This window comes from Phlebotomus papatasi, chromosome 1 (assembly GCF_024763615.1).
Source record: "Phlebotomus papatasi isolate M1 chromosome 1, Ppap_2.1, whole genome shotgun sequence".
Taxonomy (NCBI): Eukaryota; Metazoa; Arthropoda; class Insecta; order Diptera; family Psychodidae; genus Phlebotomus; species Phlebotomus papatasi.
In genome coordinates this window covers 27,065,156-27,088,724 of record NC_077222.1, presented here as the reverse complement: position 1 = coordinate 27,088,724, position 23,569 = coordinate 27,065,156, and the positions used below count along the sequence as shown (strand labels likewise).

The 23,569-nt window shown below is 34.6% G+C and overlaps 5 protein-coding genes across 10 annotated transcripts in view; 4 read left to right on the top strand and 1 right to left on the bottom strand.

Moving 5' to 3' along the window:
* The first annotated feature begins 37 nt into the window (after positions 1-37).
* Positions 38-592, top strand: LOC129799541 (mitochondrial import inner membrane translocase subunit Tim13). The gene is made up of 3 exons (XM_055843505.1): positions 38-217; positions 298-366; positions 425-592. Exons 1-3 carry the CDS (start codon positions 122-124, stop codon positions 521-523), a joined length of 264 nt encoding a protein of 87 aa, XP_055699480.1. The 5' UTR covers positions 38-121; the 3' UTR covers positions 524-592.
* A 3,350-nt stretch (positions 593-3,942) lies between these two features.
* LOC129799539 (zinc finger protein 11-like) lies at positions 3,943-5,300 on the top strand. Its single transcript, XM_055843502.1, has 2 exons — positions 3,943-4,150; positions 4,217-5,300. The coding sequence occupies exons 1-2, from the start codon at positions 4,077-4,079 to the stop codon at positions 5,250-5,252; spliced, it is 1,110 nt and encodes a 369-aa protein (XP_055699477.1). The 5' UTR covers positions 3,943-4,076; the 3' UTR covers positions 5,253-5,300.
* Positions 5,301-5,619: 319 nt separating this feature from the next.
* LOC129799534 (uncharacterized) lies at positions 5,620-6,592 on the top strand. Its single transcript, XM_055843498.1, has one exon. It carries the CDS (start codon positions 5,751-5,753, stop codon positions 6,519-6,521), a length of 771 nt encoding a protein of 256 aa, XP_055699473.1. The 5' UTR covers positions 5,620-5,750; the 3' UTR covers positions 6,522-6,592.
* A 90-nt stretch (positions 6,593-6,682) lies between these two features.
* LOC129799525 (uncharacterized) lies at positions 6,683-11,776 on the top strand. The gene is made up of 2 exons (XM_055843486.1): positions 6,683-6,906; positions 9,902-11,776. The coding sequence occupies exons 1-2, from the start codon at positions 6,859-6,861 to the stop codon at positions 11,513-11,515; spliced, it is 1,662 nt and encodes a 553-aa protein (XP_055699461.1). The 5' UTR covers positions 6,683-6,858; the 3' UTR covers positions 11,516-11,776.
* LOC129799524 (NADP-dependent malic enzyme) overlaps positions 11,536-23,569 on the bottom strand; it is a 150,910-nt gene continuing 138,876 nt past the window's right edge. For 4 of the 6 annotated variants that reach the window (XM_055843484.1, XM_055843485.1, XM_055843482.1 and 1 more), the window contains exon 4: positions 11,536-16,329. In XM_055843484.1, coding sequence (XP_055699459.1) covers positions 14,722-16,329 — 1,608 coding nt within the window. In that variant the 3' untranslated portion in view covers positions 11,536-14,721. The remainder of the gene's footprint in view (positions 16,330-23,569) is intronic. The other 2 variants (XM_055843479.1, XM_055843481.1) reach the window with 2 other exon arrangements.

Sequence of the window (23,569 nt, the reverse complement as noted above, 5' to 3'; positions counted from 1 at the left end):
TCCCACCCAAAAAAACCGCCAAAAACCTAACGAATATTTTTGTACTAAAAATTATGTCACTTCCCCACCCTGATAGCCGAGGAGTTTTGTGTGCGGTGTTTTCCTGCAAAAATCCTTAAAAATGGACCCAAGTAGCCTATCTTCAGCGCAAAAGGATGAGCTGATGGATACTGTGAAACAGCAAGTTGCTGTTGCTCATGCACAGGAATTACTAGGGGTAAGTTACAACGAAAAAGAAAACAAAATAAAAACCGAGTATCATAAAAACATAACCCAACTATCACGAACTTTCCACAGAAAATGACTGAAAAATGCTTCAGAAAGTGCATTAATAAACCCGGAACATCCCTAGACTCCTCCGAACAAGTTAGGCACATCCATCAGTGCAATAATTCATCCAATAATTTAAATTATTTCTCCCCAGAAATGCATTGCAATGTGCATGGATCGTTATATGGATTCATGGAATCTTATTTCCCGCACATACGCTGCCAGACTTCAACGAGAGCGAAGTAATATGTAAAATGTACCTATAGATTAGTTGGTATTTTCCAAAAACAAATAGATAGTCTTCTGAAATGGTTAATTTTTACATGATTTCTTGTAAATCCTTTTAGTTATTACAATTCATTGCATAATGATAAACACGTTGTACTAAAAAAGTTGGGTCAGATTGCTCTTCCCCTCAAACCCAGCTGGCATAGACAACGCATACTTTGTACCAATATTGTTAACCAACGCGTAAGGTGTTGAAAATGACTTTCATTATTTGAATAAAAATTTACAGAAGAAAATTGAGAAAAAATAAAGAATTTTCTTTTTATGGTGTAAAAAATAATAAGTAGAATTATTCAAATATAAAGAGTCTAACTCCGGTCTCACAATACATAACTTCACATTAAAATTTTAATGTAATTCACTGTGATTGTTGCTAAGAAATTTTCAAAAGTGAAATTGTTGGCAATATTTTTTACAAGTCAATAATTTAGTGATAAAAATGTGGATTTCGGCAACACAGATTGGTTTATATTGATTAAAACAGCATAATTATTACTTCTCAATAATGAGCAAAATTTGCACACTTAATTTTCATAGAATCAAGAGCGTATCCAGTTTAGTAAAAGGTGTGCCAAATTCGAAATTATTGAAAAAAACCAATTAAAAAATTAACTCTTTTTTGGATATTTTTGATGGAAAAAAATCACATTGGGAATACTTTTTGATCCATTTCTTCAATAATTTTGACAATTTAGATAAATGTACAAAATTTCACTTTTGACTTAAAAATAATGTTTCAAAAGAAATGTTAGATCAAATAAACTTCAGACTTTACTTGAAAAATCGACAAAAATCCTTTAAACCTGGGGTAAAATGATAACTATAACTCTCGCTAGTATCGATTCGATACTATCGAATCCCTAGTGTTATGTATAACAAGTTTATAGTGTCGCCCTTCAGGAGGCACTGCTCACAGTTAGTCCTATAAAAGGCGAGCTCGTCATAAGCTCGCTCTCTGTTCCTCCCCGGCCACCTAAGAGTAATAAAGTAAAGTTAACTCTTTCGCGTCTTTAGGGTCATATATGACCGGGGGAAAAAAGTTTCTTTTTGGCTATTTACATTAATTGAAATCTAACTGGAGTCTTGAGAAAATGAGCCAAGAATCTTACATCCTTCTATTATGATGTCGTGCACGAACAGATAGATTTCAATTAATGTAAATACCCAAAAAAAACTTTTTTCCCCGAGTCATGACATTACCCTAAAGACGCGAAAGAGTTAACAGGCCAACCCCAACAAAAGTTTTTCTCTCGCCAGATATATCATCTAGTATCGTTAAATCCAAATAATGAGATGAAATGAGTGTCGGCTCTCCACGCAATGTCGGCTCGTTATTGTGACACTTTGAGACAGTGAAACATAACCTCACTATCGCTTGTTTTGATTTTGCAATCGGAGTTATTTCAGTGATTTTATTAATTTTAAGTTAAAATAGTCAACCCATAAATTATATTTTTATGGAAATTGGGCTATTGAGGAAGCTCCGGAAACTTATCTTTCATTTGGAGCGAGGATGAGAAAATTACGGTATAAAAACAACTCTGGAGCTTCCGGAAGAAATTCAAGTAAAAAAATCATCTATACATAATAATTTCTGCCTTACGCAGATCTTTTCACTTTGTCTATTACATTCTCACACAATAATTGACACTCAAAGACTTGCTGCAAGTTAGTCACTGAACAAATGACTCCAGAAATTTAAGGAATTATTTTTCATCTTATCAGTCGCGGTGATTTCTGGTGGCTTGTAGTGTTTTAAATTTGGCAAGGAGGAGCAAAAGATCTGAAGGAAGCACACGCGTATGTGAACATTTCCTACTCTGTGAAATTAAATCTCACGAGAACAAATCCATGAAAAACATCTCCATCAACTTCCTGGACAGTAGTGTGTCAAACTCAATCACTGAGTATAATAAGATCATCCTCTGATAAGCCTTTCCCGGATGCTCTAAAAATATTTTGTGGTTGTGCAGAATCAACAGAACATAAATTTTCGTATCCAATTTGCTCGAGGTTATTCAGTGCAGAATAAACAAAATTTCACAAGAATTATACTTAATATTATTAAAATTTAATAAATATAAAATTAATGAGGGCATTTACTTACTAAAAACATGTAAAATCTTCTCTAAATTTCACTTCGAGGGTACAAATCGACAGCTCTAGAGGTGTCGATAAATTAGTGGCGAGAATTATCGACACTAGCGACAAAAATTCAGGTTATCATCTCGATCGCCCATAATCGACACTCGACACTAGCGATGGGACAATTAGAGAGAGTTATCATTTCACCCCTGTTTTGCTGATTTTAAATTATTTTGGTATCTAATAAACTTTTCATTAGTTATTCAAAAAGTGAATATAATCCATTGTTTTTTTTAATGAAGAAGAACCCAAAAGTAGCAGCTTCATTTCTTTTTTGAAATTCTATTTGGAAGTTATCTATTAGCTTTTTGTTTAAAATTCCAAATTAATCCATTTCCACATCAGTTTTTGTGATTTCAAAATCATCAAGTAAATCATATATTTAATCAAACTGGTGCAATCGATCAAAAATTGAATGCTCTTTTCGAGTGTCAAATGCTTTTTAGTCAATTTTTTTTTTTTCAAAAATTCACCGAAAATTCAATGCTCAGTCGATTTTTAATATTTAGAGGTAGGGCAAAACTCTTCAAAGGGGAAATTATAAACTTTCTTAAAGAAAATATGGCCAAGGCTTCCCCAAAGTTCTTCCAAAAAAAAACCTTTTTTTAATGTTAGGTTCTGTGCAGAGTGAAATCTATTTCTAAATATTTATTTATCATAAATCCATTTTTAATCCAATTTGAATGATTTTTGACTTTTCAGAGAGTTTATAAGATTCAACAAAAAAAAACTATTTATGCCAATAAAGGCGCCCTTTTTGAGTAAAAATGTCCCCAAGATTATCTAAATCTTAGCGATCTTAATGATTTTTTGTTTTTTATCATTAAATATCATGTTTAGGAAGACAACGGTCCCTCCCTTGCTATGTCCTTGCATCGAATACTTGTTTCTTCCAATCATTCAGGTACTTTCTGCGGCACAATCTTTCCACCAGTTCTTTATTCGTGAATAAATTCTTATAGAATAGTGCACTACTTCATTTTCGTGGTAGTTATTATTATTTAATTGGAATAACACCATAATTCGGGTTCTCTAATCCGGATATATCTGGCGTGTCTAAATATAATTTTGTCTGCAGGTAAATGTTTTCCGTAATTAATTTTGTAATGAAATATTGAAATTGGTCACTCTTTGAATTACTCATTTCATTAAACTTTGTTTTTAGTGGTTTACAAAATACGAAATATTTAATCTTGAATTTTATAAAGAAAACATGTTGAATGTCACAAAATTTACCATTTGTCAGCCTCTTAGTGTAGAAAGTGTCAAGTAAAAACCAAAACAAACATTTCGTCGCACTCAACAATGTGTTCAAAACAACAGTAATTTAATAAATAATACAGAAATCTTGTAAGGAAAATAATAGTGAAACGATGGAAGAAATTTTCATTGAAGACACTATTGTAAAAACAGAATATACAGTCCAGGAACCAATTGAACTTGAATAGTAAGTTTTTCAACAAATTATAATCAAATAAATTAATTGAGACAAGAACTATTCCCTTTTCTGCAGTACATTATCCAAAAATGCCCAAGAAATAGTAAATAAGGAAAAGATAGTAGAGGAAAAGAAACACAAATGTGAGACTTGTGGAAAGCTTTTCCAGAGGCGATCTTATCTTTGGAGGCATAAAGTAGTTCACACAGAAATCAAGAAATATCAGTGCAGTCTGTGTTCTAAGAAATTTTCCAGATCAGAAACACTGAAATACCACATGTTAGTCCATTCTACTGCTGATCCAGTTAAATGTAAAATTTGCCAGAGGAGCTTCAAGAACAAAGAAACTCTCAAAAGACACAAGAAAACTCATTCAGCTGAGAGGATTCATGAATGTGATATTTGTGGCTTCAAGTTTTACAAAAAGGTTCACGTAAGGCGACACATTCTGGAAGTGCATGGGCGAAAACCAGAAAATCCCGGAAAACGCCCGAAAAAAGCCTTATCCTGCCGCTATTGTGGGAAAATCTTTTGGCAAAATCGAGAATATGCCACTCATATGCTACAAGAGCACAATGATGACAATCCTTTTGAATGTGCGGTATGTCTGAAAAAATTTAAACTAAAAAGAAATCTTGCGAGACATTTAAGTTGTCATGAAACAGACAAACCATTCTCCTGTCCAATTTGTGATCAATCTTTCAAGAGGAGGGAGTATGTGCGAAGGCATGAAATAATACATAAAAATGACCAGAAAACAAAAGGAGGAGAAAATACTGATGCTAGTCCCTTTCAATGTTTTCTATGTCTTAAAAAATTTAAACAGAAAATTTATCTTAAAAGGCATATGATTTGTCATAAAACAGAAAAAACATTCTGCTGTTCAATCTGTGGGTTGTCCTTGGAGAGGAAGTCCTATCTCAAGAAGCATTTGGCAAAGCATAAAACAAAGAGCAAGAAAATTGACAATCCGGCAAATGTTCAGGAAATAAAAATCAAAGAGGAAAAAAATGAAGATGACTATATGAATATTCCTAGCAAACCCCAAATCATTAATCAACAAAATTGTTCTGTTGCGCCTGTTGATTTTGTCAAAACTGAAAAGGAATAATTGCGATCATTTCCTAGGAAATCCTAAAATAAACATCCATTATTTGAATATTTGATTTTCCTTTTATTTCAAAGAGAAAATAATATAAAAAAGAATTGTTTTCAATTCAAAATTATTGAATTTTCCTTTACAGATACCCGACAGAGTGCATCAATGGTTAGTATCAACCCGACTAGCCATTTGTACCATGTAAACAATTCATTTAATCATTAAAATTTATCACTTTTTCTCAATTTTATAACTCTTGGCCATTAGCAACGAATAACAATTCAATTGTAGATTTATTGATCTCACAATTCCAGTAAAAGAAAAACTATTTTTGATCTGAAATATTAGTACCTAGGCGTACCGATACTTTAAGCTATATGAAAACGGAATGAAGTATTATTTTTGTGGAAGATTTTTGTAGTGACAGATTAAATGACGCTAAAGTTTTTTTTGGAGGAAAATCCTGAAAAACCTCCTAGATTTTCGTAGTTTTGTCAAGTCCAAGAAATCATGAGCGATATGAGTAATATATACTTTGTGGACGTTGAACCTAAGGGTGAGCCTGGTGAGCCCATGAGTGATATAGCTCAAGAAGTTGATGCCATAAAAGTATTCCAATCCTGGGGACTCTTACCAAGAACAATTGAACGTCTCATTTACTGTGGTATCAAAGGATTGGAGCATCTGGAGCACATGACTCTAGCAGATATGGAAATAATATTCAATCAGGACAGTCAACTTGGAGAAAAAATTCTCTTCAGAAAGTGCCTGAGAAAGTGGAAAGATCACAATGGATTTGAGCCATTGGTGCCAGATATTAGCTATGTAGAACGACCACCAAAATACTTTAGAAGCAATTCCTACAGAGATTTATCACCAGAACCCTTTAATGGCCGAATCTCTCCAGCACCTAAGGACAAAGACTTCAATTTGCGCGAACTTCTTCGAGATTCGCTAAAGGGTGTTAATCTCCTATCATCCTATGAGAAAAACTTCACCCTGACCAACAAGGAACAGTGCTATATCTGCCAAGTCACTGTGGACTATCATATGAGAAAATATCCTCGAATGAAGATGTCCCTTGATCAAATTGTCAACTACGTGAGGGAAATCATCAAGGCATTTCCATCAGAACTCGAATCCACTTACTATGTTCCTCGGTCAAAATCAGCCACAAAGGCACCTCAAGGAAAACTATACCATAGATACCTTAATGTTTACTCCAAAATTCGCAAGGAAAGCATAAAAAGCCGGGAGAGCACACCATCAGATTTTGGATAAATTTACATTTTTATGTAGTTTTGTTTATACATAAAACTCCTTATCCATATGCAATAAAATATTGGTAAAAATAACAGAAATTTCCCTTCCAAGCTGGGTTATTGGGTACCAATGAGTACTAAAAAGGGGAATAATCAATTTTGGGTCAGATTGCCTCCCCTCCATTTTTACAGCTGATTTTCTGACAGTTTCACGTGTTCTCAACAAAGGTATTTCTTTTGTGAGAAAAACCAGGATTTTAAGAAGAAATGTGCAATAAAACCCATATAAAGTGAAAATTAAATTGTTCAATTGCCTAATTGTGTTATTGTAAACGAAAATCAAATTAAGGTTCATCATGAAATCCACATTTAAAAAGTGCCTTGCAGAAGTTTCCCAGACGGAGGTAAAACTTTATTGAAATGCAATTTAAAACTGAAAACTTTGCTTTGACTTACTCCTTATCCTGAAGCTTATTTTAATTTCTTCATGTATCGATTCTTCATTGTACTTAACCAGAGCTACAGCTAATTGCTGGCCTTGGTTCTCTGATCCTTTAACTCAAAAATCCAGTACTAGTCAAGCCTGTTTCATACTACTCGCTCATGAAGTCTTTGGTAATGCCGGTAAATTCTAACATCATCCTCAAATGCCTCTTTGGTCCTTTAAGTCAGTTTATCTCACGGTTTCGTGAACCTGATAGATTTCGCATTTCATAGACAAAAGCCCGATGAATAAAAAATTGTTCTGAACTACTTGATCGATTCCATTGAAAACTAAATTAAAAAGAAAAAATATAGTAATGAACAAGCCACGAAAGGGCTAAGACAAGTTTCAAGATCTTCCTCTGAAAAAATATCTTATAAAATTATAAATATGGGAAAGGCTCATAATTTTGGACAGGATGCTTATAAGGATCAATGTTGCAAGTTTGAAGTGCGATTTTATTTCTTTTGTTACCAATCTTTTGTTGGCAAACTGTTTATCCTCTTTGGTTTTTACTAAAATTACTCTTAATACGTTTAAAAATGAATTGATAACTAGAGGTGAATTTCACTGAAATTTTGGACACCTTGCTTGTAAATTTGGACACTTTGGTTGTAATTTTGGACAGCTAATCCGCCTCAACAGGATGCCAATTGTTCTTCAGTTTTATGATTTTAAGAGAACATTGTGTTTTCCAAACAAATTTAAGCAATCTATTGCTAAAGAACTAATTTTTCGATTCTAAAGAATCGAATCTCAAAAATCCCTAGAACAATTTGCTGTTAGATAGAATTTTTGCATTTTCAAAAGTGACTAAGATCAATAAATTAGACATTTAGAGAATTCACAGGAGGTGTCTCTATTAGGCAAATATATACCCCCAAGGACCCTCTACGCTCTCCCATAGAGAGCACCTAAATATCTGGTTTAGTTTGTATGATTTTTTTTAAACCTCAGTCCAAAGCATTTTTTGGGGATTTCTTAGGAAAACCTCATATTTCACCCTCAAGGGGTGGTTTTACGGATTTCATATATTAAACAAAGTTGTAGGGTAACTCTTCACCATTCCAAGGGATATCTAAAATTTTAATTCCGTTCACTAGAACCGGAGATATAATCAATAAAGTAAAATAAAACAGCTAAAAGGCAAAAAAAAAATAAATTCTCAGAATTGTGATGTCATTGAAAAAAATTAAAGTCATTTTCTAAATCAGTACACCCAATAGCATAATAATCAACTAATACTTCTTAAGAATTTAAAAAAAAGTAAATCTTATAGACCTGTGTATTTAGCGTATTTTGTGTATTTAACATCATAGGGTCAATTACTTCATAATTAATTAAAATCAGTGAAAATATCATAGAAATTGACCATGAAACACTGAAAAAAATCATAAGACGGAGCTTTAAAGTATTTCTTAAATCAAAAACTCTCAATTTTTATCAAGTTATGGAATACTTTTTGATATTCTTGACTTTTTTTCTTAAGGAATTATTTCAATTATTACCCTTACAGATTACTTGAGAATTCAAATTTTGAGTCTAATCGCAAGTTGAGGACTTTATCTTTATTAATGTACAAAAATTTTAGTTTCATGACTAAGTTAAAGATCAATTTTATGTATAAAAATTGAAAGTGCATTTCAAATAAATTGTTCCTCAATTCGACCGATCGACGAATCATGGCAATTGAAGCTTTTTTTATTTCAATATTGTTCTACTTCTGAATAAATTCATAAAAGTGAGTTTCCCTGTTTATTTTAATGATTACCTAAATTTTAAGTGTTATTCATGATGTATTGAACGAGCTAAAGTTTTTTTCATAAGTTTTTCATAAAATCTATCCTAAAGTGGTCGACATAGGGCACTTTACCTTAATTTAGAATTCTGAAGAAACCAATTTGAAAATTCTGTCTTTGATAATCCGGTAATAATTTAGTAATTCTGCAATTCTAGAGTACTTTTTAGATTTAGAGTGACTTAGGGTAAGTGTGCCAAATTTCGGCATAGTTGCATGCAAGCGTCAAAGTCTCAAGTGCAAATGCAAATTGATTGTTTTTATTTTTTCTTCTTAAAGAGTGTTGCTTGGAACCTTGTAAAGAGTTTACCGTCTTTATTTACTCTACAATCATTCTCAATACATTTTAAAATGAATAAAAATATAGATATATCTTTGGTGCCCTATTTCGGCCACCTTAATTCTAATAGTCCCTTGCCCTGCGGGAATTCTTTCAATGTCTTTTTCACGTCATCTCATTTGTCGAAGCTACATTTTTTGTTATTCTTTTGCATTGTATAATCTCTAGAGTACGTAAAATCTAAAAGTTCATGGAAATTCGAGGAACGAAAAAGGTGGCCGAAATTGCAAGCTGGCCGGAATTTGGCACACTTACCCTAATTGGTTTTATTTTAAGTTTTCATAGAGTTAGATTAAGATTCAATTCCTGAGTTAACTCTAAATTGATTTGTCCGGAATTCTGCTTATCCGACTTTCCAAATTTTACATTTCTGAAGATTAATGTGACAAAAATGGTAATTTACAAATAAATCATTGAAGATTGTACTAAATAAAATGTAAAGACTTGCCTTACAGCTTTTTTTGTATGAGTTACAGTAAAAAATTAACCCCGTTCTTTAGATATAATATCCAGGTAAAGTTTACGCTATTATATCTTAACATTTACTAAAGTAATCTAATCTTTGATGGAGTGCTTTCGAAAAATTTGCCCTATTGATCCTATTGAATTCTGAAGTATGTTACTTACGTGTTGATAAGTAATATTTACGTTAGAAAAATAACTTGCTTTGAAAGTAATTTCAATGACGTAAAAATTACCTTTGTATTACGTTGTTAATAAACTTTCTAAGTTCCACTCCCGATAACTGAGAATCATTGAGAAATTTATGTTTTTCAGAATGGACTTCTTGGGATTGTCCTCGAAATCCTGACGTCCAAAAGATTGCTAGTGGATCATCAGGAAATCCTTGAGGATTTTATCCAATCACCTCAATGCAAACCAATTGATTCTTATTGTTTCACCTTTAGAAAGTCAATGGGAATATTTCTAGGATCACTGGGAATCACTGAATTCCTGAAAATGGTGGAAATCCACTCAAAATTTATCCTTCTGCCCCCTCTATTTGCCTCTGGCTATTGCCTCCTATCCTCAGTCAAAGAATATCGAGATTTCAGGAACAAAGGACGAGTATCAAAGGTCAGAAAGTTAATACAAAATCTCAATGATTTTGATACGTCCCTCAGGAAGCAAATAATGTTCCTGCGGGAAATATCCCTGTTCAGGGGCAAAATCAAATGTTCAGAGGAATGGGAAGGAAATTTAGCTGTGAAAACTATTCAATCTATCCGGAAAGTAACATTGTTGATTTACAATGAGATCAGGGATCTGGAGGAAAAGCTAAAGATCCCGACAAGATATCAGGGAATCTACCAGCCATTGGACAATTTGGAAGATTGTGAATATTTCCAGAAGACTGAGGAAGAATTTCAGGGAAAGCACATTAAGGAATTTTTTAATATTTTCCTGTACATCCAATCGGAATTCCTGCTCAGAATCCCTTTTGTCGTTGCATCGGAAGACAATGGATTTTCTATGTGCGAGGGGAATATATCAAAAATCTGCCAAATTGTTCAGAAGGAACTAAAAGAAAACTCTGAGAATCTCGATTACTTCCTGCAGCCAACTTCTACAGATCTTAGCAGATTTTCTCTGGACAATAATGAAGCCAAAGGTGAAATGCATCAATTTTCCTGCTTGAAATCCGCTTCAGGAGCTATTCTAACGAAATTTCTGGCCTTAGCGACTCAATTGAAAATCTTCGATGGGAATCTCCAAGCGGTTCAGGCTCCAGATGAGGATTCCCTCCGGAAGGATTTGCAGAAAATGAAAGAAACACTCGAAACTTTGAGTGTTACTTTCACCTGCATCAATTTGGAATTTGAAAATCTTAACTTAATTTACAACAAAATCCTCAATCTTCCATCCAGAGCTCTGGGAGATCTCCAAATTCCCCAGAACAGCTCCGAGGAACAATCTGGTAAGAAGATTGAGGATCTAACTGTCAATCCTGCCACAGATGAATTCTTTCATTTGGACGCTTCAAAAGAACCCGATTGGAAAAAGCCAGAGAATGACTTTGATCTAGCAGATTACGAATACGATCGCGTTAATCAGAAATTAATAAAATCAACGTTCAAACCTGTTCTTGTGCAGCTCCGGAAACGGATTCATCCTCTGCACGATGCCATGAAGGAGCGCGAAAGACAATTTCTGCAAAATCGCGGAGTCCCCCTTCCGGAAGATTCAGACGGAGGCGGAGACTATTCCGACAGTCTCGATGAGAAATCCAATTCAGAATCCGACGAAGAAGATTCACTTTCGCAAAAACACCGTTCAAAGCCTGGAAAGTATGAGGAAAATCGGGAATTTTTGCAGGAAAAACAACAAATTGGACTATTTTTCTCTCTTCCGCCTCCTCAGAATTTACTATCCGAAGATGTTCTCGAATGAGAAGCTTTTCTTCTTAATAATTTTTTTTCATTGATAACATTTACACTCTCTTTATTGCATCTCTATAATAATAATTTATTTTCATTGTTATCTTCACGCAAATTTATTTTACTTCGCCCTGCCAGAAGGGCGAATTCTTGAGTGGAATTTTGTCAATGTGGACATCATTTTTTTTTAAATTTGAAATTAAAATGTAGTTCAAATATATTTTTCTGCTCTCTCACTCTATTCTATGTGAAATAAAAATGTTGAAAAAAATAATAGAAATCTTTTTGAGACTCTGGAAATGGAAGGAGGAGATAGAAATGATGCAAGAGGATGAGAAACAGTTCCGCTCATAATATTCGGCGTTTGTCGAATTGCTAAATAACATAAAAATTACTTCAGTGAGAAACCCTTGAATCGTTTTGAATAATGTTAGAGAGTCTTCAACGAGGGGTACATCATTGAGAAACCAAGATACTCCGGGAAACCGAAGAAACCCGAAACGATTGCTCCCAAAAAAAAACAAAGAAAATTGTCGAATATTTCTTTAAAAACCTGAGAAAGTCATATTTATTTCTTTTACAGAGACACGAGAAAATTGTAGATTGTGTAGAAGAAAGCTAGGGGAAGTTCGACATGGTTCGCACGTTTTCTCGAAGTCCATTTTTAAGATTTTTTTTCTGACTAAATTGTGAAATGGACAGTAGATTACGCTACACCAAAAAATCTCTGATCTTTTGGGTTTCTACATGTGCCTGATTCATTGCCACAAAAGCTCTGATTTTTCCTGGACAGGAAATTGAAAAAAGTACACTCAACTCTTTGTTATCCGGCTGACGTGGGGACAAAATGACATTTTGGTTTTTTGAATCTGGTCAACGATTTTTATATTTTCGGCTGTGGAAATTTGTTTTCTGCTGAAAAACAACAGAATTTTCTTTGTGGTGTGTTTATGCTTCATTTTGTAGCACGATTGTGTGTCAAAAACTTTGATAAAATAAAAATATCACATTAATTCACTCTAGACAAACTGAATGCTTCGTAAAAAATCGTTTTGAATACATCAACCGCCGTGTTTGGCAGCTGTCACCCGGATAACGAAGTGCCGGATAACGAAGAGCCGTGTGTATGACGATTTGTGCGAATCTTGCCTGTGAAGCCAAGGTTCAACCTATAGGTGGTATAGGTTCGTCATTGCATTTTTTCCTGGAATAGCTCTTCCTCCCAAATAAATACTTTTTACCGATTGTTAGATTAAAGAGCCATGAATCCGTGAAAACCATCATTTTACTAAAAGACTGTCCCTAAAGCATTTTTTTGCCATTTATCTGAAGCACTACTTCTCTTGCATTTGAATGACGACAAATCGACTAAAATGTGAGGATTTCGAATGCGACAACATAAAAAATTTATCAGCTCAATTTTCTTGATCACTCTGAAGTCTTTCTACATGTCTTCCTCCCTTTGTTTTCCTCATTGAGGTTAGGATTTGATTTTCAAGCTACTGGAGTTGCCTAATGGGTTGTCGAACCATAACACTTTCAGCGGTTGAAACATTACGCAGTGTAGTATTTGCGAGTTTTTCGCCAATAGGGAAAAACTTCCTCCGATGCAAAACATTATTACGTAAATATCAACCCACATTAACCCTTAATCTATTGCTGTAAGTGTTTTTTTTTCTGAAAATGAACTTAGCTGTAAGAAATCACACGAAACGTACGCCATCAAAATTACAAATTTTGGGCCAATTTTCTATTTATGATCCTAGACCCTAGGAAAAAAGGGTTAGGCTGCCTATTTTCGTTCTAAAGATGTGTTTTATAATTACTTATATTATGGCTAAGAAATTAGGATTCATCTCTTTTCCAACAAAGAGAAAATTCGGATTGTTCGAAGGCTCGCGCGTGCGAAGCATGCCAAACTTCCCCTAATTCTTTTTTTCTAATTTATATGGAGATTTTTTTAATAAATTCGGCAAAGAAATGAAGATATTTGTCAGAAATTACGTTTCGTTGAGTGTGGAAAATCTTGAAATCTTGGTTCTTAGCTAAGACATTTTAAGTTCCATAAATGCTTCGCGTCAGAATATGAAATCTTGATCTTGAAAATATTTATCAGCTTGAAATTTTGATCTTGATTTTGGTCTCAGAATTGAGGCCATTGTCAGGTAAAACATAGATTGTACCACGATACTCAAAGAACCTACAGATTTCCCCGAAAAATTGAGATCAGAAAATATATTTTCCGGAATTGTCAAAAACTAATAAAACTTTGTAAATTGAAGAAATCCGAGAAGTTTCTTCTGAAACATTTAGAGAAAATTTAAAAGCCTCGTATTCCTTTTCGGAACATCCAGAAACAATGAATGCATTATTTCCGGAAATTCGGAAACCCAAAAAATATAAAATGGTGACTATAAATTTTATTGAGAAACCCCTAGATATTTATTCAAACATGCAACTGCCATAAAAGATTCCGAAAAGGGAGAACTTAGTCCATTTTATAGTAGACTCTCTCTCAATTGGGCATTTGGGGCAAAATGTCATCCGGTTTATCGATAGATTTGGGTGTCAAAGCCTTTTTAAATCCCACAAAAAGCGCTCAATTATAAAGAATCACGATAAAATAGGAAGAACTAGAGCGAATTTGAGCGAACTAGCTTCATAATTAAACGTAAAAATTTTGTCAACAAAATTTTTCGCACGATTGTAAAAGAGACGATTGAGCGCGAGTCTACTGTACTTAAAATGATTACCCCTCGGGTTTTTCTTCTACTGTCGATGATTTTTTAATTCACGATATTCCAACCTTAATTTTTCAATTTCAATGTTAAAATTTGTACCACTTTTCCTTATCATTATGCAATTATAACGATTTTAAAACAATTTTGTTAGTATACCTTAAAAATAAGAATTTTTTGTGCTTCAATTTGAATACTGTCTTTTTTAAGAGCTTTTTCTTCATGCAACAAATTGTTATTAATCTTTTTTTTTAATGAGAATACCACAACCTATTTTTATAAAAATTAATTTTGTCTTTATGAAACTGGAATTTTTAACATTACTCTGAGAAAAATCGTTGTTTTTTTTAGAATTTTTGGATTGAATTCGATGTTTTTTTTCGGTTTTGATCATTCCATGGAAAGAGGTATTTTGAGCGGAACTGTATTATGCAAGAATAAAATGAGTAGAGAAAAGAAAATGAATGAATGAATATGATACCTAATCCCATTCGTAGACATTTGGAAGAGGGGAAGCGTGCTCGAGATGGTAAATTTGTGATTTCAGGAATTCATCGAAATTTTCCGGTTTTGGCTGGAATTGTGCCAATCCTTTGTCATATGCGTATTCCATGATTCTTGCGGCAATTTTCAGGGAACAATCCAGGATGTTCTCAAGCGGCGGATAGACATTTCCAACATCGTAATCTTCCGGACGTACCAGATCTGCCAAACATTTTGCCGAAATCAGGAAAATATCCTCAGGAATGGTTAAGCATCCGGCTGAGATGACACCAAGAGCAATTCCTGGGAAGATGTAGGCATTATTGCCCTGTCCCGTGTGATATGTCTTGCCATTGTATTCAACTGGAGGGAAGGGTGATCCTGATGCAAAGATACAGCGTCCTTCGGTGTATTTGTAAGCATCAGCAGCTGTACATTCAGCTTTAACCGTTGGATTGGACAGGGCAAAGATCACAGGACGATCATTGAGTTTTCCCATTGTCTGCAGGATTTCCGGAGTAAAAGCACCCGCAATTGCGGCAGCACCAATGAGAATTGTGGGCTTAACTGTCTCCACGACTTCCTTGAGCGTCTCCACAGGTTCATGATCCTGAGCAAAATGAACCTTCTCCCCGGTAACTCCACCCTTTGGACGATTTTTCACAATTAACCCTCGAGAATCCACCAACCAGATTCTCTTCTTTGCCTCCTCATGGGCCAATCCCTCTGCCTCCATTGCCATCACACAGAGATTAGCAATACCCAGGGCAGCTTCTCCAGCTCCCTGAAACACCAAAACATTGTCACTCATGCGGGTCTTTGTGATCTTGAGCGACGAAAAAATTCCCGCCACTGCAACCGAAGCCGTTCCCTGGATATCATCATTGAAGGTACAATAGGAATTCCTGTATTTGTCCAACAATCTAAATGCATTGGCATTGGCAAAATCCTCAAATTGTATCAGACAATTCCGTCCAAAACGTCTCACCACAGCCTTCATAAATTCTTCAATAAATTCATCATATTCCTCTCCAATTACCCGTTTCTGCCTCAAACCATTGTACAGAGGATCATCGAGGATGGATTGAGTGTTTGTGCCCACGTCCAGTGTTATTGGCAGACACTGATGTGGCTTAATGCCACCAAGGGCTGTATAGAGAGCCAATTTTCCCACAGGAATTCCCATTCCGTTCGCCCCCAAATCCCCAAGACCCAGAATTCTCTCGCCATCTGTCACCACAATTGCCCGAACATCGTGTTCTGGCCAATTTTTCAACACTTCATACACATGACCCTTATCCTTGATCGTGATGAACATCCCACGTGGCCATTGATAGATCAAACTGTACTTCTGACAAGCCAATCCCACAGTCGGTGTATACACCAGGGGCATTATCTTGGCCGTATTAGCTGCCACCAATTGAAAGAACAACTTCTCGTTGCGATCCAGCAAATTCATGAGGTAGATAAATTTGTCCAACTCATTCTCAAGACGATCCAGCAATATCACGCAGTGTTCCACCTGCTCAGAATCACTCTTCACACGAGCCGGCAGCAAACCATGAATACCCAGCAATTGCCTCTCGGTTCTCGTGAATGCCAAACCCTGTAAGAAAAAATATCAGTAGTAACACTAGATCAGCTTATTCTAAATGAGATTCTATGTAAATGATTTTTAAAAAGGGGTTGCAAAGCGTCCCAGGCTTTGCGAAATGCTCGAACTCGTGACTTATGGCCTCAACACACTAGAGAAATTTATGTCCATATTGAAGAGTTTTTCCTACACAAGCGTAGGGAATTTGCTTCAATATGGACATAAATTTCTCTAGTGTGTAGAGGCCATTAGATGCTATACCTCAAAAGTACTTTCGCATCATTTACGGTTTACCGGTACTCAACCAAATTTAAACCGATTCATAAATCTCTCAAAAGATCCCCTAAAATAGTTTTAAAAGTAATAGAATTGATTTTCAGATAAAAATTATTTATCGGTTATGAATCGGTTCATTACCGATTCAAAACCGATTCAAAACCGATTGGAACCGGTTCAATTTTATAGGAAATTCCAAGACCTTTCCAACGACCCCAAACATGACCTAATTCGCTTGATAAATGCGCTATCTAGTGTATTTTTAACCTTTGACCTTGAAAAACCGTAATTAGGAATGATTCAACGGTATTTTCGTATATGGATGAAATGTCCGCCTGGGTAATTTTTAAAACATATCCAAAAAAGAAAAAAATCGCACGACGCATTTTCGAGCAATCCCAAAAAACATGATTTTAGAGGGGAAGGGGAGGGGTGGGGGAAAATGAGGGGCATGTTAACGATCCTTGGGTCGACTTATGGGGGGGTCCTCCGAAGGTCCCAAGTCGCTATTTCTTACCGTTTAGCCTCTAGAGCTGGCGACAGTCGGACGGACAGACGGACAGCGTGACGACATTTCTCAGAAATCGTCTGAAACGTGAAGATTTGTTGATAAAATTGGTCTCCGGGGGGTGAAAAAATCGAGGGATTATATATACTGCTCTCTCCGTGGAGTTCGAGCAGTAATAAATAGAAATGCAAGAGGTGAGTCAATAAACAACTCAGTGGCAAACTATTAGAGCTTCTTCAGAAGAAAATTAAGCCACGCCCCTTTCAGGAATTATGAACTAATAAAAATAATTATCTTCTATGGCCCTGCACAATAAGTCATGACGAGGCATTAATGGAGGCCACTAACTCAAGCCAAGTCCCCTTTTTCCACAAATACAGAGTTGCGAAAACTATGCTTCCCTGAACGAAGTACACGAAAATACGAGGATCTGGAAGATAATCCAACAACCACAAGCTCTGCAGAGTACCGCGTTTTCAATGTAAAACGTTTCAATGTTACAAAAATAATAAATGATTCCAAAATATTTGATTTCATCTAAACACTATTAACATTTAGAATAGAATAGAATATTTATTTACTCACAAAATAGGGTTCATCCCTCTTACAATTGTGAGAAAGAGAAAAAAATTAAAATTAAAATTAAAATAACAAAAGGAAACGACATTTGACAGACGATTTACTCAGCAATATTTGAGTCACTTAATATTTGGGGTTTTTCTATTTATTGATAAAGAAGTGGACTTGACCAGCAAAAATAAGTTTAAATTTACCTAAAGCATAAATATTTTTCACATTAAAAAATTAAAGAGAAAATCGCATTAATTTTTCGCATTAATGCTGTAAATCAATTTATATCACATTTTGCGGGCCAAGTCTACCTTTTTATCAACAAATAGATCAAATTTTGAATATAAAATGATTCAAACACACAAATTACACATTTGGACTCTCACCAGCGACAATTAATGTGAATCATATTAAAATTTTAATGTGCAAGTGTGACAACACAGTAAGTCTCACAGTTGAAGCCAATGTATACAACTGAACGTATTTAACTTTTATATCAAACAATCTTATACTGCTTTCAGACCTAAGGTTTAGCATTATGTCTTAAATACGTTAATTTCTTATTAAACATTTTTTTTTAATGAAATTGCAACTTAGGGTTGGATGTTAAAGATAAATAATTCATTTAGAATTGTAAAATCCGTAAAATAAAAGAGCTTTTCATTTAGAATTTCTAGACCTTCGGGAACTAAGCTAAGCCTCCAATCTGAAACCCATATTAGGGAAAAGTGGATAAAAACAATCAATTTTGGGAGAGGATAACAAATAAATAAATGGGCGTAGCCCTGTGCTCTTGTACTCTCCCATTTCCAAGAAAATCGATTTTTAGGATTTTTAGGAATGAAGGATTAGAATGGGTGAGTTCGGCCGTCAACTGGGTTAATCATTGTCGAATGAATCGTACCTCCTACAACTATTTTAGGAATAGTAATTGAAATAATATAGTTTAAGACGAATCGGTTCCGCGGCTAAAGTCTCTGATGCCGTTATTTTGAATCCCCAAATAATGATTGAGTTGGATACTGTACTATGTCGTCTGAATAAGAGATGAAGGGTGCGCATTTTTAAAGCCTAATAATGAACATGGTTTCCAATGTCATAATATAGGGGAGACTGGGTCAAAACGAAAATTTCAATATTCATTATTTTCTAAAATAAAAGAGACTCAGGCTAGAAATTTTTATTATAGATAGACTTCATGAACCTTCTTAAACTTACAAAGTTTCAAGGGATTCGAGGAAGGATTATGTCAAATAAAAATAATGAAATTTTGAGCCCTATTTTTAGAATATTTGGCTTACAGAAAATATCAATACTGATTGGCTCAATTTAAGCACATTCTCGTTAAGATAGAAATAAATTATCTGAAACATAGTTGTAGAGGAATAAATTTCTTATAAAAATATGTCTATTTGATATTTTTAACGTTTGCGCGAGTAAAACGTCACAAATTATCCGAAGACTGACAAAATTTGCCCCAGCAATTTTGAGAATCTCCACAAAATCGACTTTTAGAAAATAATTCGAAAATCACATTTCTTTCGAGATAGAGGAAAATAGTCTTCTGCAATGTTGTACAGCAGTAAATTTCCTATAAGAATATGCTCATTATAAAACGTTTAAGTTTTCTCAGAGCTCGTGAAAGAATTAAATATGCGTTTTGACAAGTTTTGCCACAGTCTCCCCTAATGCTCTTGCAGACATTTAGTTGATACTGAGCCTCTCGAGCTATGAATGCATTAATATACTTTTAACAAGAGTAACCTTGTTGGACAGGCACCAAGAGAAGGCTCATGAGTCTCGTTCTTGGTCTCGTTTATAAAGTCCTAAGTGATTTTGTACTGAATTTGAATACGAATTGGAATGGAACATTAAAGTTTCATTCTAATCTTCAATAAGGGAACAAAGATATTTTAAATTTTTATAGGAAAATTTATAATCGAGATAGGGGGAACTGGGGTACCTTTGAAAGTGGGACACCTTTGAAATTTAGATTTTTCACCTATTTATAAATAAAATTGAGCTTTATCGTGATATAATTTAGGTGCACAAACTGATTGAGAAACTAAATTATATCACGAAAAGGCACAATTTTACTTAAAAACTTAACGTGAGCTAACTCGGAGTGCATGCAAATTCGATTTGGAGCTGAAGTTGGGAGACGCCATTCAGTTATCTTGAATCAAATTCGTGAAATTATACAAATTTTGTATTTAAACCAAAATATCAAGGATTTGGATGAACTGACAGAAAAGTGTTATATGGGTGAAATGTAGACCAGAATGTTCTCTATAATTTTCCCATAGAACATGATCTCATCGATTACTCAGAAGCCAAGATAAGCGAGGTTTTTTGTTTCTTAACTCGTTTTTTCATCCAGAGTTCCCCAAGTAGTCATTTGTTGAACTTCAACTATATCAAAGAATTGTTGTATTTTGCGGGACTTTCCATTTAAACCCCTATTTTAAGTGTCTTGGTGGAGTAGAGGCAGTCAAATTGGCATCTGAGTGATTTCAAAGCGTTATTATTGGAAAAATCAATTTTTTCACACTTAAACGGCAAAATCTGAGTGATAGCGTAGTCTGAGCGGAAAATGATGTATGGACGAAATGTAGAGAAAAATGTGCTCTACAATTATGTTGAAGTAATCATCAAAATCGGTTCAGCGACAGTCGAGATAATTGAGGTTATGTGATATTGAAATTGGTTTTTCGACTGTGGCGCCCCTGGTGTTGGTCCCACGAAGTTCAAATATTCTAGAAAGTTGTAGCATTTGGTGAGATCTTTCGTTTAAGCCCTCATTCATCAAAATCGGTCACATAGAACCGGAGATATGATTTTTTGAATTTCGTGAACTTTGACCCCTCATATCTCCGGTTCTATTGAAACCACAGCGCGCATACGCACCATTTTGGAAACGTCCTAGACTGGACTACAACATACTAAAATTTCATTAACTTGCACAATGCCGTTTTTGAGAAAAGTGACTTTGAATTTCGATGAATTTTGACGCTATCACAGCGCCACCTATGGTGACTTTTTGAACTTCCATCTGAAAGTGCTCATCGAGACGAAACCAAAAAGGTAAAATTTAGGTCGCTATGTTAATTAGAACCGGAGATAGAGGCCGGTCAATGTTCGAACTTTGACCCCTTATAGCTCGGGTCAGGGGTTTTAGATCGACTTAAGGTTTTTTTTGTTTGATAGGTATAATCAACGGCTACAACATACTAAATTTTCAGCCCGATGCACAATGGAATTTTTGAGTTATTTAACTTTTAAGATTTAAAAATTTTCTTTTTAAAAAAAGCGCCCCTAGCGGTGGTTTTATGAACTTGCGATGTTAGAAGAGGAAGTGGAATTTCACGAGAGCTTTCCAAAAAGCCCTCACTTTTTAAATTCTGACAATTAGAACCGGAGTTATGGCCATTTTAAGAAATTTTTTTTGGACCCTTATAGCTCGGGTCAGGGGGTCGGGGGACCTTAAGTTTGGTATTGATGGAAAGCTCTAAGGCCCAGCTATAACATACTAAAATTTGAGTCCGCTGAATGCCATAGGGGCGGAGCTATTGAGAAAACAAAAAAGGGGGGTCTTCAAAATGGCGGAAGGAGGGGTGGGGGGTGGGGGGTCTATGCACCAAGTTGCAATTTTCACCCGATATATAACCTTTGCCGAAAACCGCAAGTCGATATCTTTTTTAGTTTAGGAGCTATTAAGCTCCAAAGAGCGGCCGGCCGGCCGGCCGGCCGGCCGGGAACGTAACTTAGCCACATATATATTCGGAATCAGGAAGTGGCGAAACGCATTTTGGCCAAATTTGAGGTCGATCGGACGACATGAAATTTTGTTAGGATTATAGTAGGTGAGATTGTTAAGAATCTCACCTAATAGGTGAAAAATCCCAATTTCAAAGATGCCCCTCTTGCCCCTACTACGCTCCAGCGGTAGTTTCATGAATCACAACGTTTTACGAAAATAAAAAAAGTAGAAGGGGAAAGTGGGGCACCTTTTAATTGGGGAACCTTTGAATTAGGAATTTTCTCTCGTATTTTTAAATGAAACCGAGCCTTATCAGGATGTAATTTAGATGCACAATGTGCAGCTAAATTACATTATTATAAGGCTCTGTCCCATTTAAAAATAGGAGAAAAATCCTTATATCAAAAAGGCCCCAATTTAAAGGTGCTCCACACCTCTTTGAGTCGATTATCAATTTTTAAGATAAGGATTCTAGACTTGACAATTGTGAAAGTTCTTAACCATAAACATTTCTAATTAGGAAGTTACGAGAAAAAGTTTGAACCCAATCAGAGCATATAAAATTTCATTACAATAATAACAGGGAGCTAATACTAAAAAATCTCAATTTGCCACCAAAAAGATAGATACCTCAAATTACAAGTCACATAATAACACAGCATGTTAAATTTTTATTGTCACTAATTACTATCTATTCACAATCATTTGACTGCTTGAAATCTCAAAACGTTCAGCAAAATCACCACACGATTGTATTTAATTGAATGCAATTTTTGCTACAATTTCTATTCCCTCTCATATCAATATATATCTCAACATGAGAAAATGCAATTAACAACTTAGCGAGATATATGCTTTGGACATATCTTTAAAGAACATTTACCACTTGTAATGTTTCAACTTAATAAGTTCCCTCTGTGATTTGCTGAGTGATTTAAATGGCTCAACAATGAGAGCTTTTCAATTAACAAGAGCAACTCTATATGTACTTTTTTTTAATTTTCCTATCCCCCCATACATTACAAAATTCTCATGACTGTGGGTTTTGCCCCATAATTTCAGAAAGATCATAAAATGTGTGTTGATGGCGAAAAGATGCAAATTCACGCAAAAAAATTGTTGGTAAATTGTTAAAGTCTAGGTCGTGTGTTTGTAAGTAATGTAATAAAATTTGAGGTGTGCTCTCTCTCTCTCCTCGTCTGTATACAGAGGATAAATTAGACAAAATTGGAGGCTTGGTACAATTTAGCAAATCAGCACCAGATAAAATGTATATGGTTATATTGACAGGCATAAAATTAGATTATACTGTGGGAGACTTGTAATAAAAAGTGCTGGACTTTTGTAAGTGAAAATCTTGGTGAAACAATTTCCAAAGCTTATTGATCCAAAAGAAAAGATAAAATTAAGTAAAATTTTATTTAATGGATAATTTTCAGAATATAAAATGTTATGAGTTTTGACCGAAATCCTTATCAATTTGAGCAGAGAAGCATTAAGTATTATGAACATGTTGCTGAAATTTAAGACCCATCATAAAATATTTTAGTCCTATCGTGTTCTCTGATTGGCTAAATCTTCGAATGCCTTCAAGATTTAGCCAATCACAAAATGCAATTTTAACAAAATATTTTGTGGGATTAAATATTTACTCATTTCAAAAATGCCTTAAGAAAACTTCAAATATTTATTACATCAAACTAACCGATCAGAAAAAGTAATGTGACTAAGATGTTTTGTAAGAGTAAAATTTCATAAAAACAAAAAAAAATGTTTTTTTTACCTAAAAAAATAATTTGACAAAAAATTGCGTATGAACGAAATGTAGTTAATAAAATTTTCTATCGCACCGATTCTTAAACACACTCTTAATTATTTTACTCTAACATTATTTTTTGGGACTACAGCGCCTCTGGTTTTTGGTATCGATTTTACTAATTTCATCTATTCTAAAGAATTATCGACTATTTAAACTTTTTCCAAGAACTTTTCCTTTATTAAGAATTAAATCGGATTAGTAGAATAGGAGCTATAGACGATTAAACCAAAAACAGCAAAAACGGTTTTGTCTAGATTAAAGGCTTAAAAACAACTTTAAATCAAAATGATAAGATTTTTTTGTAAATTATTGAACTCAA